The following is a 26,881-nucleotide window of genomic DNA, read 5'->3' on the forward strand; positions in this document are numbered from 1 at the left end:
GACCCCTTCCATCTTTATGCCCCACCCGCCAACAAAGCCTGGATTCAAGGCAAGCACGCCCTGTTCATCCCTCCCCCCCGATCCTGAACACAATTTCATCTTTTCTTTCGGCATTCCTTCCTATATTCTTGGTGTCCCCAATCAATGCCTCTCAGTGAAATGACTGAAGGAGTTTTTTTCGGACTCTCCACCTACTGTAAGACTCCATTGGAGAGTTCTCATTTTTATGTCCTTTGAAGTAGCCTTTGATAGCTGAAAGGACGGTGTACGTCCTTTCAAGATATCATGTGCCAAACGAAGCCCTTTTGGCAAATGCCATCATTATCTCCAGGCAGGCATTGCTGTTTGAAGGGTGACATCTCAGCCAGAAGGCAGAGGCTGAGCTCCTCTTGTTGCACCAGCTCCCAAAAGAAGCCAAGAAAGGGAGCTGGAACAACAAACCACCCCAACGCCCAGGAAAGCGTTCTTCACGACAGCAGGCTAGAAAATGACCCAACAACCTTGTGGCCCAGAACCCCTCTAGAAAAATCACTGTTCCATAAAAAAGAGAAACACATGGGAAGTTCCAAGGAGAGGCAATGCCCACGGCCAGTGTACTTTAGAGACGGCCTGACCGCTCCGGGGAAGACACGCACCGACGGAACCCCTTGGGAAACAGCAGTGATAGTCCTCACCGTCGTAAGGGTTTCCTCTGGGGACAACCTGCCCTGGGCACCACATGAGGGAGCAGACCGGCTTCTCTTCCTCTGCCCCCACACCATTCACTCATGAAGGCAGCTCAGGTGTTCTCATGCCCTGCCTGCCTGCCTGCCTGCCTGGCTCATCCGTGAGCTGTGCCCACCTCCAGGGCAGGACTCCACCTTCTCCTCTCTGTGTACCGTGACTCTGCACACAGTGGGCTTTCAGAACCTTAGGAGACTTGAGCCATTCCCACTCGAGCCAGAACCCTCCCCAGGAAGGAAAACAGCTGTGGAGTCATTTTGGCCCCAGCACTGGTTCCCAAACCCTGGCGGCTCCTACAGCCTCTACGGTGTGAAGAGGGAGGTCCCTTCTGACAGAGCTTTCCGGCTGTCAGATCTAAGCTGTTGTTTCACTGTCAGCTGTGTCTCTTCCGTTGCAGCCAGGTGGGCCACGCTGCTCCAAAGGAGCTCACAAGCTGAGTTGCAAGGGAGGTATTGAGAGGACAGGGATGGCTACAACGTGCTGCAAACTGAGTGAGGGTCCCCACAATCCTCAGCAAAGGTCTGTGGCGTGCAAGTGGGGAGTAGAGGGCCCCCAAGTTCCAAAGGAAGGGAGGTACTCGGGAGCTAAAGCCCTTGGCTGCTGTGGTAGCAGCTGCAGATGGCAGCTCGTCCACAGTGCACTTCGAATGAGGTCATATGAGCGGGACTCGGGAAATGGCTCCGAAATCCAGAGAAAGGGGTCAGGGTATGTGGGAATCCGGCGGGGGTGGGGGGTGGATGAAGGAAGGTGTCCTTCCTCTCTCCAGTGCAATTTGGTTTGGTGAGTCTCAAAGCTACCAGATGGCACTTCCCAAGTCAGGCCCCCGCAGGAATCAGGGTGGGCTGCGTGCCTCGGCCCCTGCCACAGGGACAAGCCACACCAGTGGCCTCCCTGAGCTCAAATGGCCGGATCTGGGGCTTCTGTCTGGGTGCACACCTCCTTGCTGTGGCCAAGTTCCCCCCTTCTCTGAGCACCAGCTTCATCCTCTCGAATGAGGACATCGATTGCTACCTTGGCACGTTACTCTCTTCATCCTGTGAAGACTCATTAGGCTTATCCTACAATTACTAGCTGGCCCGAAGAGATATCTCCTGAATCCAGATTAAGGGGGAGTCTCCCAGGCTCATCTGGCATGTCTTCCCTGAAGTCTGCCAAAACCCACACCCTTGCATTTCCAGGGACTCCCCTTAGCCAGCTGGGCAGAAAACCCAGCATGGTTCAAACAAGCTGACAGACAAGCGGGAGAGGACTCACGGGCAGACGGCCTCCCTCAGGTCTCGGGTGGAGCTCTGGGACCACAGCAGCAACGGGCCATCCCAGCCCCTGGGCTCAGCAGTGCCCTCATTCTCAGGCCGGCGGCTCTGCCCTGAGGGGAGCAGGAAGGTCACCAACTGCCGCAGGCGGACCTCAAGCCCCTCCCACTGCTGGAGCCTGACCTCCCCCGGCCCCACCCCTTCCCCTACCCCAGCAGGACGAGAGCTCGTCTTCCCCTGGCTTCCAACGTGAGGCCCGACCCTGGGCCCCGATTGGGCACTGCCCCAGTCCGGAGCCAATCACAGTGGCCAGGGAGGTGGAACGCACCGATTGGCCAGGGCCAGGTCATGTGACCATGCTCCCCAGGAAACTCAAATATTACCAAGATTCCCTAACAAACCAATGAACGAAATTATCCAGTAAAGGCAAACCGTACTTTTTAATGAGGCCAATGTGACAGAAAAAAAAAAAAAAAAGCTTCACAATGAACTGCTCAAGGAAGCTACTAAATAAACTTTCAGAAAATTTAAGTAGTTTTTTTTTTTTTTTAATAGGGTGACGGAGAGCTATACCTTTCCCATCTATGTGAATTTAGGTTTAAACTAGATTTCCCTTGGCTATTATATAAGACAAAAAAACCCACATCACCCCCTTTCACTTCCCCCACCCCCAAAAAGGGTTTTAGTCTATTGAATTTTTGTGTCCTCAGTTGTGTCTGATTCACGGCAACTCACGAACTCTACACAGCCAGGCTCTTCCGTCCATGGAATTCAGGGCAATTTTTTTCTGTCACAGTAAATGCCCACCCTGGGTGATCCAAAGGCAAGGGCTCAGAGGATCCTGAGAGACTAACTCCTTTCAGCTGAGCACAAAGCTGGCTCCTCACTGGGATGCCTGTGGCCTGGGGCTCCCAGAGGGGAGAGCAGCACTCGCCCCACCGTGTGGTCACTGCTGGAAGTGCAGGCTGCTCCTCACTCCCCCTTGACAGTGTCCCTGAGGGCAGAACAGTGTGAATCTACTCAAGGTGGAAACGCAAACTCCGATGCAACCAGACTTCCCACAAGGTCTCCAAAACCACTCAGGAACAGGGAATTGGAAACTGCAGGGCATGACATGAATGGAGATGGAGACTTGACACCTTACACCGAGTTCACTTCCAGTTATCCCTAGACAAAGTTTCCATGAAAACTTGTCACAAATCTAGAAGAACAATGAGCGGAAACCGGACACGTGCTTTGAGTCTTCACACACAAAACTAAAAGGCAGTCCACAAAACAACCCAGAGAATACAGTGGACTTTGCAAAATCAAAGATATCTACTGTGGGAAAGACCTCATGACAAAAGCAAAAGACAGGTCATACATCGCGAGACGAATGAGTGGAAACACAAAGCTTCTCAAGGATGTGTCTCCAAACAGACAAAGAACACCAACACGACAAGCCTGTGAAAACTAGGGAAAGGTCTGAAGGGACACCAGACTGAGGAAGACACACACAGAGTATCCCGGATGATGTCCAGCACAGAGGGCCTGAAGAAACAACAGTCTAGTTGCACTCCCTCGGGCCTGTGTGACCCTGGATGAGGCCTCTGTTTCCCGGTGGCTCTGACAGATGGACAGGGAGGAAGGGGAAGAGAAATCACTTGCATTTCTAATACTCACAGCAAAGTCTTCCAATGAGAAGGGAATTATCACCCCCACTGACAATGCCATTCACTGAAGTGATACCCACGAGTCCATCTAACCCAGAAGGGAAGGAAGGACCTGTTCTCACAAAACGGCGAGAGATGGAAGAAGGAAGATCAAGCCCACACCAATCGCTGCAAAGAGAAGCTGTGCTCAGGGCTTGAAAGAATTCCTATTGGGAAAATGATGTCACAGCCCCACAAGGCAATCCACAGCTTCGATGGTATTCCTCCCAAAATGCCAATGCATTTTCGCACCGAACAAAGAATTGCAACAGGGGTTACGGAAACAGAAAAGAGCCTAAATTGTCAATACAATCCGACGAAAAAGCCCCGATACGGACATCCAAGGTTGTGTGAAAGGAAATTAGACGAGCAAACTAGGATCCTCAGGAGAGTATCGGAGAAGGCGATGGCGACCCACTCCAGTACTCTTGCCTGGAAAATGCCCTGGACAGAGGAGCCTGGTGGGCTGCAGGCCATGGGGTCGCGCAGAGTCAGACACGACTGAAGTGACTTAGCCGCAGCGGCAGCAGCAGGACAGTATGCTATTGGGAATACAACAACACACACAGATCCAGATCGATGGAATAAAGTTGAGGGTCCAGAAACAAACCCCGGCATCCATGGTCAACTCGTCTCTGACACAGAAGGGGAGAATATCCAAATGGGAACAAGAAAGCCTCTTCAATCAATGTCCATGGGAAAACCAGACAGCTACATCTGAAGAACGCTATTGGTTTTGATCTCACACCACCTCAATATCGGGGAAAACCCTCACCCTAAAGGCTGATGTCATGAGATAGCTAGAAAGAAGCGTAGGTCAAAGGCTCCTTAACATCAGAGTCTCCTTGCCATTTGCTGGGCGGAGGTAGAAATGGGTCTCTTCAAGTAAGGGAAAGAGGGAAACGAAGTACACCAATGGGTTTCCATCCAATGGAACCTCTTCACAACAGAGAAGCTAAGCATTCACAAATGCAAAAGATAGGAAACGGAACATGAGAGACTCCTTGCAAGTGGTGTATCTGAGAAGGGGTTCATATGGAAAGAGACGAAGAATGCACAGCACTCAGATTCCAAGAAACACCACCACCACCCTTGACCCTTCCCCCATGACCAACTCCGACCTAAAGCCTTTCTCTCCCTCTAACCTATCCCTAAAACATAACCCTCATCTAATCATATACATGTGCATTCCTAGCATCCATCCATCCACACACGAGAGAGAAAGAGGAAGACACAGACTGAATCGAGAAAGGAAAAGAGAGGGACACAGCCAGAGAGAGACACGGAACCAAAGAGAGGAAAGGAGTCGATGGCCCAGACTTTTCATCACTCTGTCTCGAAGGTAGAAGCAATGACAGCGCCCATCCACCCCAGAAGGGGGAAAAGGACGGAAGGTTTGGAGAGGAAAAGACAAGAACCCAGGGATCCATTAGAAGCTCAGCCACCCGCAGAAGCCGAGCTGGGACACTTGAACAGAATCTCAATGCAAACAGAGGACCAGAAACTTGGCTACTCTTTTCTATAAGAGAGGGAGACCTTCGAGTCTTCCTTTCGGTGCTCCAACTTGGATGCGGGGTCTCAAAACAGTCAGGAGGGGGAGTGCCTTTTCCTGGGTTCCACAGCGCATCCAGGCCTCGTTCTGCCCCATTCTGTGCTGTGTCAGCCCTGGATGGAGTCTTTCTTTCTGAAGTCTCAGCGCACAAGCTCCACGTGATATCGGCCCCAGGTGGAAAGGCATGGAGCTGCTCGTAGGCCGCCAGACCTAGGAAACAGATGGGAGAATGACCCCCTCTCTGCAGATGGAGAGACTGGGGAAACCCTGAGGGGCATATGCTTGTCCAGGGCCACACCACTTATGAGAAGAAGGAGCCTGGTCTGAGAGCAGCGGGGTCCTCGGAGCTCAGGCCCTGGCTGCACCCAGGCCTCCCCAGGGCTGTGGGCTGGGCTGTGTGGCTGTCACTGTGCCTGCACATGGCCTAAGGGGGGTGGTCGAGCAGTCAGAAACCCAGAGATTCCCTTGGGAAGTTTTGGGGAAGGGACCTCAGCACGAACCCCAGGAAATGATGTCACCTGCCGGCAACAGAACCCAACAGAACCCGCAACCCGGGTATCCAGGCCTCCAGAGCGGAGAGGAGCCCCCAGCCAGATCACTTGCTGCCAGGATGTTCTGCTGTTTGCCCCTGCCCAGAGCCCGGGGCCGCAGGAGAGCTCACAGGCAGTGTGCGTGGGCACCCTGTCGACGTTGGCTCAGGGCACCCCCGAGAGGCCTCTGGCCCTTTGCCCGGAGAAACAGAAAGGTAACACGGGGAGCCCCAGGCCGGGCCAGGCCACCTCTCCCATGCCACCCGGAAACACCGGGTCCTTTGCCTGTGTGTGTGGATGCGGGTTTCTCGGGGTGTGTCTCCCTCAAGGAAGCCCAGGCGGATGTGGGGTCAGAAGCCTGCGGACAAGTTGTGTCCACACCCCAGGGGAGAGCAGGCTGGGTGGGATGGGGAGAGTGCGGGCAGCGCCGGCCGCCCAGGCTGACCTCACACCCTCAGGTGGGTCTCTTTCCTCCCGGGTGGGGATGTGAGCAGACACACGTCTCTGACCCTTCTGGGAAGAGAAGTTCGAGCAGGCAGAAGCAGCGGCTCCACTGGCCGGGCCCAGCTCGGAAAACTCCCAGCACGGCTGGCTGACGGTCACTGTCGTTGCAGAGCTTCCCACGTGATGAGGCCGAGGACGGGGACACCCCGTCCACCTCCTGGAGGGAGGGGTCGGAGCACCACCCCCCCGCCCGTGAGGCCCAGTGCAGGCTCCAGGTGAGCGTGCCCACGGAGGCATCAGCCCCACCGGGGGCGAAGCGGAGGCGGGGAAGGCCTGCTGCCGAGACACCGCCCAGGATACACCCGGCGGCCCAGTCTGAGGCTGCCACGGAGCTCAGCACACCCGGCTCCGACCCAGAGTCCCGAGAACCCCGGCCTCTGAGGCAGCAGGAGGACCTGGAGCCCAGCACGCCAGAGCACAGAGGTGAGGACGCTGGGGCTGGTGCACGGGAGTGTGTGGGGAGGGGGTGCTGAGCTACACAGGGACGAGTCCCCGAAAGATGCTGCTGGGCCTGCAGCAAGCGCTGGCCTCACACCCCCACCCCCATCTTGCACACTTCAGTCCCAAAAGACATCCGACGCTGGGTATTCTTTGGGAATCTCTTGGAAGCATTCTGTCCCGGGATACGCACATGCCAAGGCTGGCCTGTGGGTAAACTTTGCTTCTCCCCCAGCTCTAGCACTGGCCTCCAACTGGAACCAGGCTCCACTTCCCAGACCTGTCCCTACAGAGGTGGTGGCTCCAGGTGCAGGACCCAGGAATCCACCGAGGGCTGATGGAGAACCGAGACTTGCCCTCGCAGAGACACCAGGCCAGCTGGGTACTGGCCAGCACACCGGGCAGATCGGATCTCCGTGCCTGCAGGACCCCCAGCTCCAGGCACTGATGTCCCACCCCCTCAGCGAGAACCTCCACCTCCACGTGCACCTGTACCTGCTCGGGCTTTGGCAGGAGAACCCGAGGCAGAGGAGGAGTCACCGCCTCGGCAGGGAGAGCCTGCCCTGGCTCCCGCGCAACACCCAGACGCCGACGATGACTCACCCGCCCCTGCAGGAAGAACGAGCCCCCGCTCTGGACAGAGACCCAGAGCCCTTGCCGGAAACACCACGTCCAGGGCAGCGGTCGGCTCTGCAGCCTCCATCCCTGTCTGCTCACCGTGGACGCCGGCAACTCGTTCTGCCCCCAGGGGACATGGAGTTCCTTTCCCCTGAACTGCTTTGCATTTGGTTTGTTTCCACCTTTCTGGTGATGTTTTATTGTTTGTATGGTTTCGTGTATTTCTGTTGGTTAAGTTGGGATTAGTAAACTTTTTCATCATTGTTGCAATTTGGGAACACTGTTGTGTAACTCTGGTGATACTGTGTTACCATCACCACTTTGTAGTTGCAGACCCCTTCCATCTTTATGCCCCACCCGCCAACAAAGCCTGGATTCAAGGCAAGCACGCCCTGTTCATCCCTCCCCCCCGATCCTGAACACAATTTCATCTTTTCTTTCGGCATTCCTTCCTATATTCTTGGTGTCCCCAATCAATGCCTCTCAGTGAAATGACTGAAGGAGTTTTTTTCGGACTCTCCACCTACTGTAAGACTCCATTGGAGAGTTCTCATTTTTATGTCCTTTGAAGTAGCCTTTGATAGCTGAAAGGACGGTGTACGTCCTTTCAAGATATCATGTGCCAAACGAAGCCCTTTTGGCAAATGCCATCATTATCTCCAGGCAGGCATTGCTGTTTGAAGGGTGACATCTCAGCCAGAAGGCAGAGGCTGAGCTCCTCTTGTTGCACCAGCTCCCAAAAGAAGCCAAGAAAGGGAGCTGGAACAACAAACCACCCCAACGCCCAGGAAAGCGTTCTTCACGACAGCAGGCTAGAAAATGACCCAACAACCTTGTGGCCCAGAACCCCTCTAGAAAAATCACTGTTCCATAAAAAAGAGAAACACATGGGAAGTTCCAAGGAGAGGCAATGCCCATGGCCAGTGTACTTTAGAGACGGCCTGACCGCTCCGGGGAAGACACGCACCGACGGAACCCCTTGGGAAACAGCAGTGATAGTCCTCACCGTCGTAAGGGTTTCCTCTGGGGACAACCTGCCCTGGGCACCACATGAGGGAGCAGACCGGCTTCTCTTCCTCTGCCCCCACACCATTCACTCATGAAGGCAGCTCAGGTGTTCTCATGCCCTGCCTGCCTGCCTGCCTGCCTGGCTCATCCGTGAGCTGTGCCCACCTCCAGGGCAGGACTCCACCTTCTCCTCTCTGTGTACCGTGACTCTGCACACAGTGGGCTTTCAGAACCTTAGGAGACTTGAGCCATTCCCACTCGAGCCAGAACCCTCCCCAGGAAGGAAAACAGCTGTGGAGTCATTTTGGCCCCAGCACTGGTTCCCAAACCCTGGCGGCTCCTACAGCCTCTACGGTGTGAAGAGGGAGGTCCCTTCTGACAGAGCTTTCCGGCTGTCAGATCTAAGCTGTTGTTTCACTGTCAGCTGTGTCTCTTCCGTTGCAGCCAGGTGGGCCACGCTGCTCCAAAGGAGCTCACAAGCTGAGTTGCAAGGGAGGTATTGAGAGGACAGGGATGGCTACAACGTGCTGCAAACTGAGTGAGGGTCCCCACAATCCTCAGCAAAGGTCTGTGGCGTGCAAGTGGGGAGTAGAGGGCCCCCAAGTTCCAAAGGAAGGGAGGTACTCGGGAGCTAAAGCCCTTGGCTGCTGTGGTAGCAGCTGCAGATGGCAGCTCGTCCACAGTGCACTTCGAATGAGGTCATATGAGCGGGACTCGGGAAATGGCTCCGAAATCCAGAGAAAGGGGTCAGGGTATGTGGGAATCCGGCGGGGGTGGGGGGTGGATGAAGGAAGGTGTCCTTCCTCTCTCCAGTGCAATTTGGTTTGGTGAGTCTCAAAGCTACCAGATGGCACTTCCCAAGTCAGGCCCCCGCAGGAATCAGGGTGGGCTGCGTGCCTCGGCCCCTGCCACAGGGACAAGCCACACCAGTGGCCTCCCTGAGCTCAAATGGCCGGATCTGGGGCTTCTGTCTGGGTGCACACCTCCTTGCTGTGGCCAAGTTCCCCCCTTCTCTGAGCACCAGCTTCATCCTCTCGAATGAGGACATCGATTGCTACCTTGGCACGTTACTCTCTTCATCCTGTGAAGACTCATTAGGCTTATCCTACAATTACTAGCTGGCCCGAAGAGATATCTCCTGAATCCAGATTAAGGGGGAGTCTCCCAGGCTCATCTGGCATGTCTTCCCTGAAGTCTGCCAAAACCCACACCCTTGCATTTCCAGGGACTCCCCTTAGCCAGCTGGGCAGAAAACCCAGCATGGTTCAAACAAGCTGACAGACAAGCGGGAGAGGACTCACGGGCAGACGGCCTCCCTCAGGTCTCGGGTGGAGCTCTGGGACCACAGCAGCAACGGGCCATCCCAGCCCCTGGGCTCAGCAGTGCCCTCATTCTCAGGCCGGCGGCTCTGCCCTGAGGGGAGCAGGAAGGTCACCAACTGCCGCAGGCGGACCTCAAGCCCCTCCCACTGCTGGAGCCTGACCTCCCCCGGCCCCACCCCTTCCCCTACCCCAGCAGGACGAGAGCTCGTCTTCCCCTGGCTTCCAACGTGAGGCCCGACCCTGGGCCCCGATTGGGCACTGCCCCAGTCCGGAGCCAATCACAGTGGCCAGGGAGGTGGAACGCACCGATTGGCCAGGGCCAGGTCATGTGACCATGCTCCCCAGGAAACTCAAATATTACCAAGATTCCCTAACAAACCAATGAACGAAATTATCCAGTAAAGGCAAACCGTACTTTTTAATGAGGCCAATGTGACAGAAAAAAAAAAAAAAAAGCTTCACAATGAACTGCTCAAGGAAGCTACTAAATAAACTTTCAGAAAATTTAAGTAGTTTTTTTTTTTTTTAATAGGGTGACGGAGAGCTATACCTTTCCCATCTATGTGAATTTAGGTTTAAACTAGATTTCCCTTGGCTATTATATAAGACAAAAAAACCCACATCACCCCCTTTCACTTCCCCCACCCCCAAAAAGGGTTTTAGTCTATTGAATTTTTGTGTCCTCAGTTGTGTCTGATTCACGGCAACTCACGAACTCTACACAGCCAGGCTCTTCCGTCCATGGAATTCAGGGCAATTTTTTTCTGTCACAGTAAATGCCCACCCTGGGTGATCCAAAGGCAAGGGCTCAGAGGATCCTGAGAGACTAACTCCTTTCAGCTGAGCACAAAGCTGGCTCCTCACTGGGATGCCTGTGGCCTGGGGCTCCCAGAGGGGAGAGCAGCACTCGCCCCACCGTGTGGTCACTGCTGGAAGTGCAGGCTGCTCCTCACTCCCCCTTGACAGTGTCCCTGAGGGCAGAACAGTGTGAATCTACTCAAGGTGGAAACGCAAACTCCGATGCAACCAGACTTCCCACAAGGTCTCCAAAACCACTCAGGAACAGGGAATTGGAAACTGCAGGGCATGACATGAATGGAGATGGAGACTTGACACCTTACACCGAGTTCACTTCCAGTTATCCCTAGACAAAGTTTCCATGAAAACTCGTCACAAATCTAGAAGAACAATGAGCGGAAACCGGACACGTGCTTTGAGTCTTCACACACAAAACTAAAAGGCAGTCCACAAAACAACCCAGAGAATACAGTGGACTTTGCAAAATCAAAGATATCTACTGTGGGAAAGACCTCATGACAAAAGCAAAAGACAGGTCATACATCGCGAGACGAATGAGTGGAAACACAAAGCTTCTCAAGGATGTGTCTCCAAACAGACAAAGAACACCAACACGACAAGCCTGTGAAAACTAGGGAAAGGTCTGAAGGGACACCAGACTGAGGAAGACACACACAGAGTATCCCGGATGATGTCCAGCACAGAGGGCCTGAAGAAACAACAGTCTAGTTGCACTCCCTCGGGCCTGTGTGACCCTGGATGAGGCCTCTGTTTCCCGGTGGCTCTGACAGATGGACAGGGAGGAAGGGGAAGAGAAATCACTTGCATTTCTAATACTCACAGCAAAGTCTTCCAATGAGAAGGGAATTATCACCCCCACTGACAATGCCATTCACTGAAGTGATACCCACGAGTCCATCTAACCCAGAAGGGAAGGAAGGACCTGTTCTCACAAAACGGCGAGAGATGGAAGAAGGAAGATCAAGCCCACACCAATCGCTGCAAAGAGAAGCTGTGCTCAGGGCTTGAAAGAATTCCTATTGGGAAAATGATGTCACAGCCCCACAAGGCAATCCACAGCTTCGATGGTATTCCTCCCAAAATGCCAATGCATTTTCGCACCGAACAAAGAATTGCAACAGGGGTTACGGAAACAGAAAAGAGCCTAAATTGTCAATACAATCCGACGAAAAAGCCCCGATACGGACATCCAAGGTTGTGTGAAAGGAAATTAGACGAGCAAACTAGGATCCTCAGGAGAGTATCGGAGAAGGCGATGGCGACCCACTCCAGTACTCTTGCCTGGAAAATGCCCTGGACAGAGGAGCCTGGTAGGCTGCAGGCCATGGGGTCGCGCAGAGTCAGACACGACTGAAGTGACTTAGCCGCAGCGGCAGCAGCAGGACAGTATGCTATTGGGAATACAACAACACACACAGATCCAGATCGATGGAATAAAGTTGAGGGTCCAGAAACAAACCCCGGCATCCATGGTCAACTCGTCTCTGACACAGAAGGGGAGAATATCCAAATGGGAACAAGAAAGCCTCTTCAATCAATGTCCATGGGAAAACCAGACAGCTACATCTGAAGAACGCTATTGGTTTTGATCTCACACCACCTCAATATCGGGGAAAACCCTCACCCTAAAGGCTGATGTCATGAGATAGCTAGAAAGAAGCGTAGGTCAAAGGCTCCTTAACATCAGAGTCTCCTTGCCATTTGCTGGGCGGAGGTAGAAATGGGTCTCTTCAAGTAAGGGAAAGAGGGAAACGAAGTACACCAATGGGTTTCCATCCAATGGAACCTCTTCACAACAGAGAAGCTAAGCATTCACAAATGCAAAAGATAGGAAACGGAACATGAGAGACTCCTTGCAAGTGGTGTATCTGAGAAGGGGTTCATATGGAAAGAGACGAAGAATGCACAGCACTCAGATTCCAAGAAACACCACCACCACCCTTGACCCTTCCCCCATGACCAACTCCGACCTAAAGCCTTTCTCTCCCTCTAACCTATCCCTAAAACATAACCCTCATCTAATCATATACATGTGCATTCCTAGCATCCATCCATCCACACACGAGAGAGAAAGAGGAAGACACAGACTGAATCGAGAAAGGAAAAGAGAGGGACACAGCCAGAGAGAGACACGGAACCAAAGAGAGGAAAGGAGTCGATGGCCCAGACTTTTCATCACTCTGTCTCGAAGGTAGAAGCAATGACAGCGCCCATCCACCCCAGAAGGGGGAAAAGGACGGAAGGTTTGGAGAGGAAAAGACAAGAACCCAGGGATCCATTAGAAGCTCAGCCACCCGCAGAAGCCGAGCTGGGACACTTGAACAGAATCTCAATGGAAACAGAGGACCAGAAACTTGGCTACTCTTTTCTATAAGAGAGGGAGACCTTCGAGTCTTCCTTTCGGTGCTCCAACTTGGATGCGGGGTCTCAAAACAGTCAGGAGGGGGAGTGCCTTTTCCTGGGTTCCACGGCGCATCCAGGCCTCGTTCTGCCCCATTCTGTGCTGTGTCAGCCCTGGATGGAGTCTTTCTTTCTGAAGTCTCAGCGCACAAGCTCCACGTGATATCGGCCCCAGGTGGAAAGGCATGGAGCTGCTCGTAGGCCGCCAGACCTAGGAAACAGATGGGAGAATGACCCCCTCTCTGCAGATGGAGAGACTGGGGAAACCCTGAGGGGCATATGCTTGTCCAGGGCCACACCACTTATGAGAAGAAGGAGCCTGGTCTGAGAGCAGCGGGGTCCTCGGAGCTCAGGCCCTGGCTGCACCCAGGCCTCCCCAGGGCTGTGGGCTGGGCTGTGTGGCTGTCACTGTGCCTGCACATGGCCTAAGGGGGGTGGTCGAGCAGTCAGAAACCCAGAGATTCCCTTGGGAAGTTTTGGGGAAGGGACCTCAGCACGAACCCCAGGAAATGATGTCACCTGCCGGCAACAGAACCCAACAGAACCCGCAACCCGGGTATCCAGGCCTCCAGAGCGGAGAGGAGCCCCCAGCCAGATCACTTGCTGCCAGGATGTTCTGCTGTTTGCCCCTGCCCAGAGCCCGGGGCCGCAGGAGAGCTCACAGGCAGTGTGCGTGGGCACCCTGTCGACGTTGGCTCAGGGCACCCCCGAGAGGCCTCTGGCCCTTTGCCCGGAGAAACAGAAAGGTAACACGGGGAGCCCCAGGCCGGGCCAGGCCACCTCTCCCATGCCACCCGGAAACACCGGGTCCTTTGCCTGTGTGTGTGGATGCGGGTTTCTCGGGGTGTGTCTCCCTCAAGGAAGCCCAGGCGGATGTGGGGTCAGAAGCCTGCGGACAAGTTGTGTCCACACCCCAGGGGAGAGCAGGCTGGGTGGGATGGGGAGAGTGCGGGCAGCGCCGGCCGCCCAGGCTGACCTCACACCCTCAGGTGGGTCTCTTTCCTCCCGGGTGGGGATGTGAGCAGACACACGTCTCTGACCCTTCTGGGAAGAGAAGTTCGAGCAGGCAGAAGCAGCGGCTCCACTGGCCGGGCCCAGCTCGGAAAACTCCCAGCACGGCTGGCTGACGGTCACTGTCGTTGCAGAGCTTCCCACGTGATGAGGCCGAGGACGGGGACACCCCGTCCACCTCCTGGAGGGAGGGGTCGGAGCACCACCCCCCCGCCCGTGAGGCCCAGTGCAGGCTCCAGGTGAGCGTGCCCACGGAGGCATCAGCCCCACCGGGGGCGAAGCGGAGGCGGGGAAGGCCTGCTGCCGAGACACCGCCCAGGATACACCTGGCGGCCCAGTCTGAGGCTGCCACGGAGCTCAGCACACCCGGCTCCGACCCAGAGTCCCGAGAACCCCGGCCTCTGAGGCAGCAGGAGGACCTGGAGCCCAGCACGCCAGAGCACAGAGGTGAGGACGCTGGGGCTGGTGCACGGGAGTGTGTGCGGAGGGGGTGCTGAGCTACACAGGGACGAGTCCCCGAAAGATGCTGCTGGGCCTGCAGCAAGCGCTGGCCTCACACCCCCACCCCCATCTTGCACACTTCAGTCCCAAAAGACATCCGACGCTGGTTATTCTTTGGGAATCTCTTGGAAGCATTCTGTCCCGGGATACGCACATGCCAAGGCTGGCCTGTGGGTAAACTTTGCTTCTCCCCCAGCTCTAGCACTGGCCTCCAACTGGAACCAGGCTCCACTTCCCAGACTTGTCCCTACAGAGGTGGTGGCTCCAGGTGCAGGACCCAGGAATCCACCGAGGGCTGATGGAGAACCGAGACTTGCCCTCGCAGAGACACCAGGCCAGCTGGGTACTGGCCAGCACACCGGGCAGATCGGATCTCCGTGCCTGCAGGACCCCCAGCTCCAGGCACTGATGTCCCACCCCCTCAGCGAGAACCTCCACCTCCACGTGCACCTGTACCTGCTCGGGCTTTGGCAGGAGAACCCGAGGCAGAGGAGGAGTCACCGCCTCGGCAGGGAGAGCCTGCCCTGGCTCCCGCGCAACACCCAGACGCCGACGATGACTCACCCGCCCCTGCAGGAAGAACGAGCCCCCGCTCTGGACAGAGACCCAGAGCCCTTGCCGGAAACACCACGTCCAGGGCAGCGGTCGGCTCTGCAGCCTCCATCCCTGTCTGCTCACCGTGGACGCCGGCAACTCGTTCTGCCCCCAGGGGACATGGAGTTCCTTTCCCCTGAACTGCTTTGCATTTGGTTTGTTTCCACCTTTCTGGTGATGTTTTATTGTTTGTATGGTTTCGTGTATTTCTGTTGGTTAAGTTGGGATTAGTAAACTTTTTCATCATTGTTGCAATTTGGGAACACTGTTGTGTAACTCTGGTGATACTGTGTTACCATCACCACTTTGTAGTTGCAGACCCCTTCCATCTTTATGCCCCACCCGCCAACAAAGCCTGGATTCAAGGCAAGCACGCCCTGTTCATCCCTCCCCCCCGATCCTGAACACAATTTCATCTTTTCTTTCGGCATTCCTTCCTATATTCTTGGTGTCCCCAATCAATGCCTCTCAGTGAAATGACTGAAGGAGTTTTTTTCGGACTCTCCACCTACTGTAAGACTCCATTGGAGAGTTCTCATTTTTATGTCCTTTGAAGTAGCCTTTGATAGCTGAAAGGACGGTGTACGTCCTTTCAAGATATCATGTGCCAAACGAAGCCCTTTTGGCAAATGCCATCATTATCTCCAGGCAGGCATTGCTGTTTGAAGGGTGACATCTCAGCCAGAAGGCAGAGGCTGAGCTCCTCTTGTTGCACCAGCTCCCAAAAGAAGCCAAGAAAGGGAGCTGGAACAACAAACCACCCCAACGCCCAGGAAAGCGTTCTTCACGACAGCAGGCTAGAAAATGACCCAACAACCTTGTGGCCCAGAACCCCTCTAGAAAAATCACTGTTCCATAAAAAAGAGAAACACATGGGAAGTTCCAAGGAGAGGCAATGCCCACGGCCAGTGTACTTTAGAGACGGCCTGACCGCTCCGGGGAAGACACGCACCGACGGAACCCCTTGGGAAACAGCAGTGATAGTCCTCACCGTCGTAAGGGTTTCCTCTGGGGACAACCTGCCCTGGGCACCACATGAGGGAGCAGACCGGCTTCTCTTCCTCTGCCCCCACACCATTCACTCATGAAGGCAGCTCAGGTGTTCTCATGCCCTGCCTGCCTGCCTGCCTGCCTGGCTCATCCGTGAGCTGTGCCCACCTCCAGGGCAGGACTCCACCTTCTCCTCTCTGTGTACCGTGACTCTGCACACAGTGGGCTTTCAGAACCTTAGGAGACTTGAGCCATTCCCACTCGAGCCAGAACCCTCCCCAGGAAGGAAAACAGCTGTGGAGTCATTTTGGCCCCAGCACTGGTTCCCAAACCCTGGCGGCTCCTACAGCCTCTACGGTGTGAAGAGGGAGGTCCCTTCTGACAGAGCTTTCCGGCTGTCAGATCTAAGCTGTTGTTTCACTGTCAGCTGTGTCTCTTCCGTTGCAGCCAGGTGGGCCACGCTGCTCCAAAGGAGCTCACAAGCTGAGTTGCAAGGGAGGTATTGAGAGGACAGGGATGGCTACAACGTGCTGCAAACTGAGTGAGGGTCCCCACAATCCTCAGCAAAGGTCTGTGGCGTGCAAGTGGGGAGTAGAGGGCCCCCAAGTTCCAAAGGAAGGGAGGTACTCGGGAGCTAAAGCCCTTGGCTGCTGTGGTAGCAGCTGCAGATGGCAGCTCGTCCACAGTGCACTTCGAATGAGGTCATATGAGTGGGACTCGGGAAATGGCTCCGAAATCCAGAGAAAGGGGTCAGGGTATGTGGGAATCCGGCGGGGGTGGGGGGTGGATGAAGGAAGGTGTCCTTCCTCTCTCCAGTGCAATTTGGTTTGGTGAGTCTCAAAGCTACCAGATGGCACTTCCCAAGTCAGGCCCCCGCAGGAATCAGGGTGGGCTGCGTGCCTCGGCCCCTGCCACAGGGACAAGCCACACCAGTGGCCTCCCTGAGCTCAAATGGCCGGATCTGGGGCTTCTGTCTGGGTGCACACCTCCTTGCTGTGGCCAAGTTCCCCCCTTCTCTGAGCACCAGCTTCATCCTCTCGAATGAGGACATCGATTGCTACCTTGGCACGTTACTCTCTTCATCCTGTGAAGACTCATTAGGCTTATCCTACAATTACTAGCTGGCCCGAAGAGATATCTCCTGAATCCAGATTAAGGGGGAGTCTCCCAGGCTCATCTGGCATGTCTTCCCTGAAGTCTGCCAAAACCCACACCCTTGCATTTCCAGGGACTCCCCTTAGCCAGCTGGGCAGAAAACCCAGCATGGTTCAAACAAGCTGACAGACAAGCGGGAGAGGACTCACGGGCAGACGGCCTCCCTCAGGTCTCGGGTGGAGCTCTGGGACCACAGCAGCAACGGGCCATCCCAGCCCCTGGGCTCAGCAGTGCCCTCATTCTCAGGCCGGCGGCTCTGCCCTGAGGGGAGCAGGAAGGTCACCAACTGCCGCAGGCGGACCTCAAGCCCCTCCCACTGCTGGAGCCTGACCTCCCCCGGCCCCACCCCTTCCCCTACCCCAGCAGGACGAGAGCTCGTCTTCCCCTGGCTTCCAACGTGAGGCCCGACCCTGGGCCCCGATTGGGCACTGCCCCAGTCCGGAGCCAATCACAGTGGCCAGGGAGGTGGAACGCACCGATTGGCCAGGGCCAGGTCATGTGACCATGCTCCCCAGGAAACTCAAATATTACCAAGATTCCCTAACAAACCAATGAACGAAATTATCCAGTAAAGGCAAACCGTACTTTTTAATGAGGCCAATGTGACAGAAAAAAAAAAAAAAAAGCTTCACAATGAACTGCTCAAGGAAGCTACTAAATAAACTTTCAGAAAATTTAAGTAGTTTTTTTTTTTTTTAATAGGGTGACGGAGAGCTATACCTTTCCCATCTATGTGAATTTAGGTTTAAACTAGATTTCCCTTGGCTATTATATAAGACAAAAAAACCCACATCACCCCCTTTCACTTCCCCCACCCCCAAAAAGGGTTTTAGTCTATTGAATTTTTGTGTCCTCAGTTGTGTCTGATTCACGGCAACTCACGAACTCTACACAGCCAGGCTCTTCCGTCCATGGAATTCAGGGCAATTTTTTTCTGTCACAGTAAATGCCCACCCTGGGTGATCCAAAGGCAAGGGCTCAGAGGATCCTGAGAGACTAACTCCTTTCAGCTGAGCACAAAGCTGGCTCCTCACTGGGATGCCTGTGGCCTGGGGCTCCCAGAGGGGAGAGCAGCACTCGCCCCACCGTGTGGTCACTGCTGGAAGTGCAGGCTGCTCCTCACTCCCCCTTGACAGTGTCCCTGAGGGCAGAACAGTGTGAATCTACTCAAGGTGGAAACGCAAACTCCGATGCAACCAGACTTCCCACAAGGTCTCCAAAACCACTCAGGAACAGGGAATTGGAAACTGCAGGGCATGACATGAATGGAGATGGAGACTTGACACCTTACACCGAGTTCACTTCCAGTTATCCCTAGACAAAGTTTCCATGAAAACTTGTCACAAATCTAGAAGAACAATGAGCGGAAACCGGACACGTGCTTTGAGTCTTCACACACAAAACTAAAAGGCAGTCCACAAAACAACCCAGAGAATACAGTGGACTTTGCAAAATCAAAGATATCTACTGTGGGAAAGACCTCATGACAAAAGCAAAAGACAGGTCATACATCGCGAGACGAATGAGTGGAAACACAAAGCTTCTCAAGGATGTGTCTCCAAACAGACAAAGAACAGCAACACGACAAGCCTGTGAAAACTAGGGAAAGGTCTGAAGGGACACCAGACTGAGGAAGACACACACAGAGTATCCCGGATGATGTCCAGCACAGAGGGCCTGAAGAAACAACAGTCTAGTTGCACTCCCTCGGGCCTGTGTGACCCTGGATGAGGCCTCTGTTTCCCGGTGGCTCTGACAGATGGACAGGGAGGAAGGGGAAGAGAAATCACTTGCATTTCTAATACTCACAGCAAAGTCTTCCAATGAGAAGGGAATTATCACCCCCACTGACAATGCCATTCACTGAAGTGATACCCACGAGTCCATCTAACCCAGAAGGGAAGGAAGGACCTGTTCTCACAAAACGGCGAGAGATGGAAGAAGGAAGATCAAGCCCACACCAATCGCTGCAAAGAGAAGCTGTGCTCAGGTCTTGAAAGAATTCCTATTGGGAAAATGATGTCACAGCCCCACAAGGCAATCCACAGCTTCGATGGTATTCCTCCCAAAATGCCAATGCATTTTCGCACCGAACAAAGAATTGCAACAGGGGTTACGGAAACAGAAAAGAGCCTAAATTGTCAATACAATCCGACGAAAAAGCCCCGATACGGACATCCAAGGTTGTGTGAAAGGAAATTAGACGAGCAAACTAGGATCCTCAGGAGAGTATCGGAGAAGGCGATGGCGACCCACTCCAGTACTCTTGCCTGGAAAATGCCCTGGACAGAGGAGCCTGGTAGGCTGCAGGCCATGGGGTCGCGCAGAGTCAGACACGACTGAAGTGACTTAGCCGCAGCGGCAGCAGCAGGACAGTATGCTATTGGGAATACAACAACACACACAGATCCAGATCGATGGAATAAAGTTGAGGGTCCAGAAACAAACCCCGGCATCCATGGTCAACTCGTCTCTGACACAGAAGGGGAGAATATCCAAATGGGAACAAGAAAGCCTCTTCAATCAATGTCCATGGGAAAACCAGACAGCTACATCTGAAGAACGCTATTGGTTTTGATCTCACACCACCTCAATATCGGGGAAAACCCTCACCCTAAAGGCTGATGTCATGAGATAGCTAGAAAGAAGCGTAGGTCAAAGGCTCCTTAACATCAGAGTCTCCTTGCCATTTGCTGGGCGGAGGTAGAAATGGGTCTCTTCAAGTAAGGGAAAGAGGGAAACGAAGTACACCAATGGGTTTCCATCCAATGGAACCTCTTCACAACAGAGAAGCTAAGCATTCACAAATGCAAAAGATAGGAAACGGAACATGAGAGACTCCTTGCAAGTGGTGTATCTGAGAAGGGGTTCATATGGAAAGAGACGAAGAATGCACAGCACTCAGATTCCAAGAAACACCACCACCACCCTTGACCCTTCCCCCATGACCAACTCCGACCTAAAGCCTTTCTCTCCCTCTAACCTATCCCTAAAACATAACCCTCATCTAATCATATACATGTGCATTCCTAGCATCCATCCATCCACACACGAGAGAGAAAGAGGAAGACACAGACTGAATCGAGAAAGGAAAAGAGAGGGACACAGCCAGAGAGAGACACGGAACCAAAGAGAGGAAAGGAGTCGATGGCCCAGACTTTTCATCACTCTGTCTCGAAGGTAGAAGCAATGACAGCGCCCATCCACCCCAGAAGGGGGAAAAGGACGGAAGGTTTGGAGAGGAAAAGACAAGAACCCAGGGATCCATTAGAAGCTCAGCCACCCGCAGAAGCCGAGCTGGGACACTTGAACAGAATCTCAATGCAAACAGAGGACCAGAAAGTTGGCTACTCTTTTCTATAAGAGAGGGAGACCTTCGAGTCTTCCTTTCGGTGCTCCAACTTGGATGCGGGGTCTCAAAACAGTCAGGAGGGGGAGTGCCTTTTCCTGGGTTCCACGGCGCATCCAGGCCTCGTTCTGCCCCATTCTGTGCTGTGTCAGCCCTGGATGGAGTCTTTCTTTCTGAAGTCTCAGCGCACAAGCTCCACGTGATATCGGCCCCAGGTGGAAAGGCATGGAGCTGCTCGTAGGCCGCCAGACCTAGGAAACAGATGGGAGAATGACCCCCTCTCTGCAGATGGAGAGACTGGGGAAACCCTGAGGGGCATATGCTTGTCCAGGGCCACACCACTTATGAGAAGAAGGAGCCTGGTCTGAGAGCAGCGGGGTCCTCGGAGCTCAGGCCCTGGCTGCACCCAGGCCTCCCCAGGGCTGTGGGCTGGGCTGTGTGGCTGTCACTGTGCCTGCACATGGCCTAAGGGGGGTGGTCGAGCAGTCAGAAACCCAGAGATTCCCTTGGGAAGTTTTGGGGAAGGGACCTCAGCACGAACCCCAGGAAATGATGTCACCTGCCGGCAACAGAACCCAACAGAACCCGCAACCCGGGTATCCAGGCCTCCAGAGCGGAGAGGAGCCCCCAGCCAGATCACTTGCTGCCAGGATGTTCTGCTGTTTGCCCCTGCCCAGAGCCCGGGGCCGCAGGAGAGCTCACAGGCAGTGTGCGTGGGCACCCTGTCGACGTTGGCTCAGGGCACCCCCGAGAGGCCTCTGGCCCTTTGCCCGGAGAAACAGAAAGGTAACACGGGGAGCCCCAGGCCGGGCCAGGCCACCTCTCCCATGCCACCCGGAAACACCGGGTCCTTTGCCTGTGTGTGTGGATGCGGGTTTCTCGGGGTGTGTCTCCCTCAAGGAAGCCCAGGCGGATGTGGGGTCAGAAGCCTGCGGACAAGTTGTGTCCACACCCCAGGGGAGAGCAGGCTGGGTGGGATGGGGAGAGTGCGGGCAGCGCCGGCCGCCCAGGCTGACCTCACACCCTCAGGTGGGTCTCTTTCCTCCCGGGTGGGGATGTGAGCAGACACACGTCTCTGACCCTTCTGGGAAGAGAAGTTCGAGCAGGCAGAAGCAGCGGCTCCACTGGCCGGGCCCAGCTCGGAAAACTCCCAGCACGGCTGGCTGACGGTCACTGTCGTTGCAGAGCTTCCCACGTGATGAGGCCGAGGACGGGGACACCCCGTCCACCTCCTGGAGGGAGGGGTCGGAGCACCACCCCCCCGCCCGTGAGGCCCAGTGCAGGCTCCAGGTGAGCGTGCCCACGGAGGCATCAGCCCCACCGGGGGCGAAGCGGAGGCGGGGAAGGCCTGCTGCCGAGACACCGCCCAGGATACACCCGGCGGCCCAGTCTGAGGCTGCCACGGAGCTCAGCACACCCGGCTCCGACCCAGAGTCCCGAGAACCCCGGCCTCTGAGGCAGCAGGAGGACCTGGAGCCCAGCACGCCAGAGCACAGAGGTGAGGACGCTGGGGCTGGTGCACGGGAGTGTGTGGGGAGGGGGTGCTGAGCTACACAGGGACGAGTCCCCGAAAGATGCTGCTGGGCCTGCAGCAAGCGCTGGCCTCACACCCCCACCCCCATCTTGCACACTTCAGTCCCAAAAGACATCCGACGCTGGGTATTCTTTGGGAATCTCTTGGAAGCATTCTGTCCCGGGATACGCACATGCCAAGGCTGGCCTGTGGGTAAACTTTGCTTCTCCCCCAGCTCTAGCACTGGCCTCCAACTGGAACCAGGCTCCACTTCCCAGACCTGTCCCTACAGAGGTGGTGGCTCCAGGTGCAGGACCCAGGAATCCACCGAGGGCTGATGGAGAACCGAGACTTGCCCTCGCAGAGACACCAGGCCAGCTGGGTACTGGCCAGCACACCGGGCAGATCGGATCTCCGTGCCTGCAGGACCCCCAGCTCCAGGCACTGATGTCCCACCCCCTCAGCGAGAACCTCCACCTCCACGTGCACCTGTACCTGCTCGGGCTTTGGCAGGAGAACCCGAGGCAGAGGAGGAGTCACCGCCTCGGCAGGGAGAGCCTGCCCTGGCTCCCGCGCAACACCCAGACGCCGACGATGACTCACCCGCCCCTGCAGGAAGAACGAGCCCCCGCTCTGGACAGAGACCCAGAGCCCTTGCCGGAAACACCACGTCCAGGGCAGCGGTCGGCTCTGCAGCCTCCATCCCTGTCTGCTCACCGTGGACGCCGGCAACTCGTTCTGCCCCCAGGGGACATGGAGTTCCTTTCCCCTGAACTGCTTTGCATTTGGTTTGTTTCCACCTTTCTGGTGATGTTTTATTGTTTGTATGGTTTCGTGTATTTCTGTTGGTTAAGTTGGGATTAGTAAACTTTTTCATCATTGTTGCAATTTGGGAACACTGTTGTGTAACTCTGGTGATACTGTGTTACCATCACCACTTTGTAGTTGCAGACCCCTTCCATCTTTATGCCCCACCCGCCAACAAAGCCTGGATTCAAGGCAAGAACGCCCTGTTCATCCCTCCCCCCCGATCCTGAACACAATTTCATCTTTTCTTTCGGCATTCCTTCCTATATTCTTGGTGTCCCCAATCAATGCCTCTCAGTGAAATGACTGAAGGAGTTTTTTTCGGACTCTCCACCTACTGTAAGACTCCATTGGAGAGTTCTCATTTTTATGTCCTTTGAAGTAGCCTTTGATAGCTGAAAGGACGGTGTACGTCCTTTCAAGATATCATGTGCCAAACGAAGCCCTTTTGGCAAATGCCATCATTATCTCCAGGCAGGCATTGCTGTTTGAAGGGTGACATCTCAGCCAGAAGGCAGAGGCTGAGCTCCTCTTGTTGCACCAGCTCCCAAAAGAAGCCAAGAAAGGGAGCTGGAACAACAAACCACCCCAACGCCCAGGAAAGCGTTCTTCACGACAGCAGGCTAGAAAATGACCCAACAACCTTGTGGCCCAGAACCCCTCTAGAAAAATCACTGTTCCATAAAAAAGAGAAACACATGGGAAGTTCCAAGGAGAGGCAATGCCCACGGCCAGTGTACTTTAGAGACGGCCTGACCGCTCCGGGGAAGACACGCACCGACGGAACCCCTTGGGAAACAGCAGTGATAGTCCTCACCGTCGTAAGGGTTTCCTCTGGGGACAACCTGCCCTGGGCACCACATGAGGGAGCAGACCGGCTTCTCTTCCTCTGCCCCCACACCATTCACTCATGAAGGCAGCTCAGGTGTTCTCATGCCCTGCCTGCCTGCCTGCCTGCCTGGCTCATCCGTGAGCTGTGCCCACCTCCAGGGCAGGACTCCACCTTCTCCTCTCTGTGTACCGTGACTCTGCACACAGTGGGCTTTCAGAACCTTAGGAGACTTGAGCCATTCCCACTCGAGCCAGAACCCTCCCCAGGAAGGAAAACAGCTGTGGAGTCATTTTGGCCCCAGCACTGGTTCCCAAACCCTGGCGGCTCCTACAGCCTCTACGGTGTGAAGAGGGAGGTCCCTTCTGACAGAGCTTTCCGGCTGTCAGATCTAAGCTGTTGTTTCACTGTCAGCTGTGTCTCTTCCGTTGCAGCCAGGTGGGCCACGCTGCTCCAAAGGAGCTCACAAGCTGAGTTGCAAGGGAGGTATTGAGAGGACAGGGATGGCTACAACGTGCTGCAAACTGAGTGAGGGTCCCCACAATCCTCAGCAAAGGTCTGTGGCGTGCAAGTGGGGAGTAGAGGGCCCCCAAGTTCCAAAGGAAGGGAGGTACTCGGGAGCTAAAGCCCTTGGCTGCTGTGGTAGCAGCTGCAGATGGCAGCTCGTCCACAGTGCACTTCGAATGAGGTCATATGAGCGGGACTCGGGAAATGGCTCCGAAATCCAGAGAAAGGGGTCAGGGTATGTGGGAATCTGGCGGGGGTGGGGGGTGGATGAAGGAAGGTGTCCTTCCTCTCTCCAGTGCAATTTGGTTTGGTGAGTCTCAAAGCTACCAGATGGCACTTCCCAAGTCAGGCCCCCGCAGGAATCAGGGTGGGCTGCGTGCCTCGGCCCCTGCCACAGGGACAAGCCACACCAGTGGCCTCCCTGAGCTCAAATGGCCGGATCTGGGGCTTCTGTCTGGGTGCACACCTCCTTGCTGTGGCCAAGTTCCCCCCTTCTCTGAGCACCAGCTTCATCCTCTCGAATGAGGACATCGATTGCTACCTTGGCACGTTACTCTCTTCATCCTGTGAAGACTCATTAGGCTTATCCTACAATTACTAGCTGGCCCGAAGAGATATCTCCTGAATCCAGATTAAGGGGGAGTCTCCCAGGCTCATCTGGCATGTCTTCCCTGAAGTCTGCCAAAACCCACACCCTTGCATTTCCAGGGACTCCCCTTAGCCAGCTGGGCAGAAAACCCAGCATGGTTCAAACAAGCTGACAGACAAGCGGGAGAGGACTCACGGGCAGACGGCCTCCCTCAGGTCTCGGGTGGAGCTCTGGGACCACAGCAGCAACGGGCCATCCCAGCCCCTGGGCTCAGCAGTGCCCTCATTCTCAGGCCGGCGGCTCTGCCCTGAGGGGAGCAGGAAGGTCACCAACTGCCGCAGGCGGACCTCAAGCCCCTCCCACTGCTGGAGCCTGACCTCCCCCGGCCCCACCCCTTCCCCTACCCCAGCAGGACGAGAGCTCGTCTTCCCCTGGCTTCCAACGTGAGGCCCGACCCTGGGCCCCGATTGGGCACTGCCCCAGTCCGGAGCCAATCACAGTGGCCAGGGAGGTGGAACGCACCGATTGGCCAGGGCCAGGTCATGTGACCATGCTCCCCAGGAAACTCAAATATTACCAAGATTCCCTAACAAACCAATGAACGAAATTATCCAGTAAAGGCAAACCGTACTTTTTAATGAGGCCAAAGTGACAGAAAAAAAAAAAAAAAAGCTTCACAATGAACTGCTCAAGGAAGCTACTAAATAAACTTTCAGAAAAGTTAAGTAGTATTTTTTTTTTTTTAATAGGGTGACGGAGAGCTATACCTTTCCCATCTATGTGAATTTAGGTTTAAACTAGATTTCCCTTGGCTATTATATAAGACAAAAAAGCCCACATCACCCCCTTTCACTTCCCCCACCCCCAAAAAGGGTTTTAGTCTATTGAATTTTTGTGTCCTCAGTTGTGTCTGATTCACGGCAACTCACGAACTCTACACAGCCAGGCTCTTCCGTCCATGGAATTCAGGGCAATTTTTTTCTGTCACAGTAAATGCCCACCCTGGGTGATCCAAAGGCAAGGGCTCAGAGGATCCTGAGAGACTAACTCCTTTCAGCTGAGCACAAAGCTGGCTCCTCACTGGGATGCCTGTGGCCTGGGGCTCCCAGAGGGGAGAGCAGCACTCGCCCCACCGTGTGGTCACTGCTGGAAGTGCAGGCTGCTCCTCACTCCCCCTTGACAGTGTCCCTGAGGGCAGAACAGTGTGAATCTACTCAAGATGGAAACGCAAACTCCGATGCAACCGAACTTCCCACAAGGTCTCCAAAACCACTCAGGAAGAGGGAATTGGAAACTGCAGGGCATGACATGAATGCAGATGGAGACTTGACACTTTACATCGAGTTCACTTCCAGTTATCCCTAGACAAAGTTTCCATGAAAACTTGTCACAAATCTAGAAGAACAATGAGCAGAAACCGGACACGTGCTTTGAGTCTTCACACACAAAACTAAAAGGCAGTCCACAAAACAACCCAGAGAATACAGTGGACTTTGCAAAATCAAAGATATCTACTGTGGGAAAGACCTCATGACAAAAGCAAAAGACAGGTCATACATCGCGAGATGAATGAGTGGAAACACAAAGCTTCTCAAGGATGTGTCTCCAAACAGACAAAGAACACCAACACAACAAGCCTGTGAAAACTAGGGAAAGGTCTGAAGGGACACCAGACTGAGGAAGACACACACAGAGTATCCCGGATGATGTCCAGCACAGAGGGCCTGAAGAAACAACAGTCTAGTTGCACTCCCTCGGGCCTGTGTGACCCTGGATGAGGCCTCTGTTTCCCGGTGGCTCTGAGAGATGGACAGGGAGGAAGGGGAAGAGAAATCACTTGCATTTCTAATACTCACAGCAAAGTCTTCCAATGAGAAGGGAATTATCACCCCCACTGACAATGCCATTCACTGAAGTGATACCCACGAGTCCATCTAACCCAGAAGGGAAGGAAGGACCTGTTCTCACAAAACGGTGAGAGATGGAAGAAGGAAGATCAAGCCCACACCAATCGCTGCAAAGAGAAGCTGTGCTCAGGGCTTGAAAGAATTCCTATTGGGAAAATGATGTCACAGCCCCACAAGGCAATCCACAGCTTCGATGCTATTCCTCCCAAAATGCCAATGCATTTTCGCACCGAACAAAGAATTGCAACAGGGGTTTCGGAAACAGAAAAGA

General features: G+C 54.6%; 3 protein-coding genes and 1 long non-coding RNA gene across 4 annotated transcripts in view; 3 read left to right on the forward strand and 1 right to left on the reverse strand.

Annotated features, from left to right (window-relative positions):
* Positions 1-26,881, reverse strand: part of LOC145517948 (uncharacterized) — a 91,365-nt gene that overhangs the window by 12,881 nt on the left and 51,603 nt on the right. The window contains exons 15-21 of the long non-coding RNA XR_014062434.1: positions 24,899-25,010; positions 20,484-20,709; positions 17,259-17,370; positions 12,844-13,069; positions 9,619-9,730; positions 5,204-5,429; positions 1,978-2,089 (exon numbers count right to left, since the gene is read on the reverse strand). This is a non-coding gene — a long non-coding RNA (uncharacterized LOC145517948). The remainder of the gene's footprint in view (positions 1-1,977; positions 2,090-5,203; positions 5,430-9,618; positions 9,731-12,843; positions 13,070-17,258; positions 17,371-20,483; positions 20,710-24,898; positions 25,011-26,881) is intronic.
* LOC145517910 (uncharacterized) lies at positions 5,795-7,579 on the forward strand. The gene is made up of 3 exons (XM_081521241.1): positions 5,795-5,964; positions 6,364-6,676; positions 6,927-7,579. The coding sequence occupies exons 1-3, from the start codon at positions 5,830-5,832 to the stop codon at positions 7,553-7,555; spliced, it is 1,077 nt and encodes a 358-aa protein (XP_081377367.1). The 5' UTR covers positions 5,795-5,829; the 3' UTR covers positions 7,556-7,579.
* On the forward strand, positions 13,470-15,219 carry LOC145517063 (uncharacterized). Its single transcript, XM_081519338.1, has 3 exons — positions 13,470-13,604; positions 14,004-14,316; positions 14,567-15,219. Exons 1-3 carry the CDS (start codon positions 13,470-13,472, stop codon positions 15,193-15,195), a joined length of 1,077 nt encoding a protein of 358 aa, XP_081375464.1. The 3' UTR covers positions 15,196-15,219.
* On the forward strand, positions 21,075-22,859 carry LOC145517912 (uncharacterized). The gene is made up of 3 exons (XM_081521243.1): positions 21,075-21,244; positions 21,644-21,956; positions 22,207-22,859. The coding sequence occupies exons 1-3, from the start codon at positions 21,110-21,112 to the stop codon at positions 22,833-22,835; spliced, it is 1,077 nt and encodes a 358-aa protein (XP_081377369.1). The 5' UTR covers positions 21,075-21,109; the 3' UTR covers positions 22,836-22,859.

This window comes from Giraffa tippelskirchi, chromosome 8 (assembly GCF_054371585.1).
Source record: "Giraffa tippelskirchi isolate mGirTip1 chromosome 8, T2T-mGirTip1v1.2.pri, whole genome shotgun sequence".
NCBI classification, from domain to species: domain Eukaryota; kingdom Metazoa; phylum Chordata; class Mammalia; order Artiodactyla; family Giraffidae; genus Giraffa; species Giraffa tippelskirchi.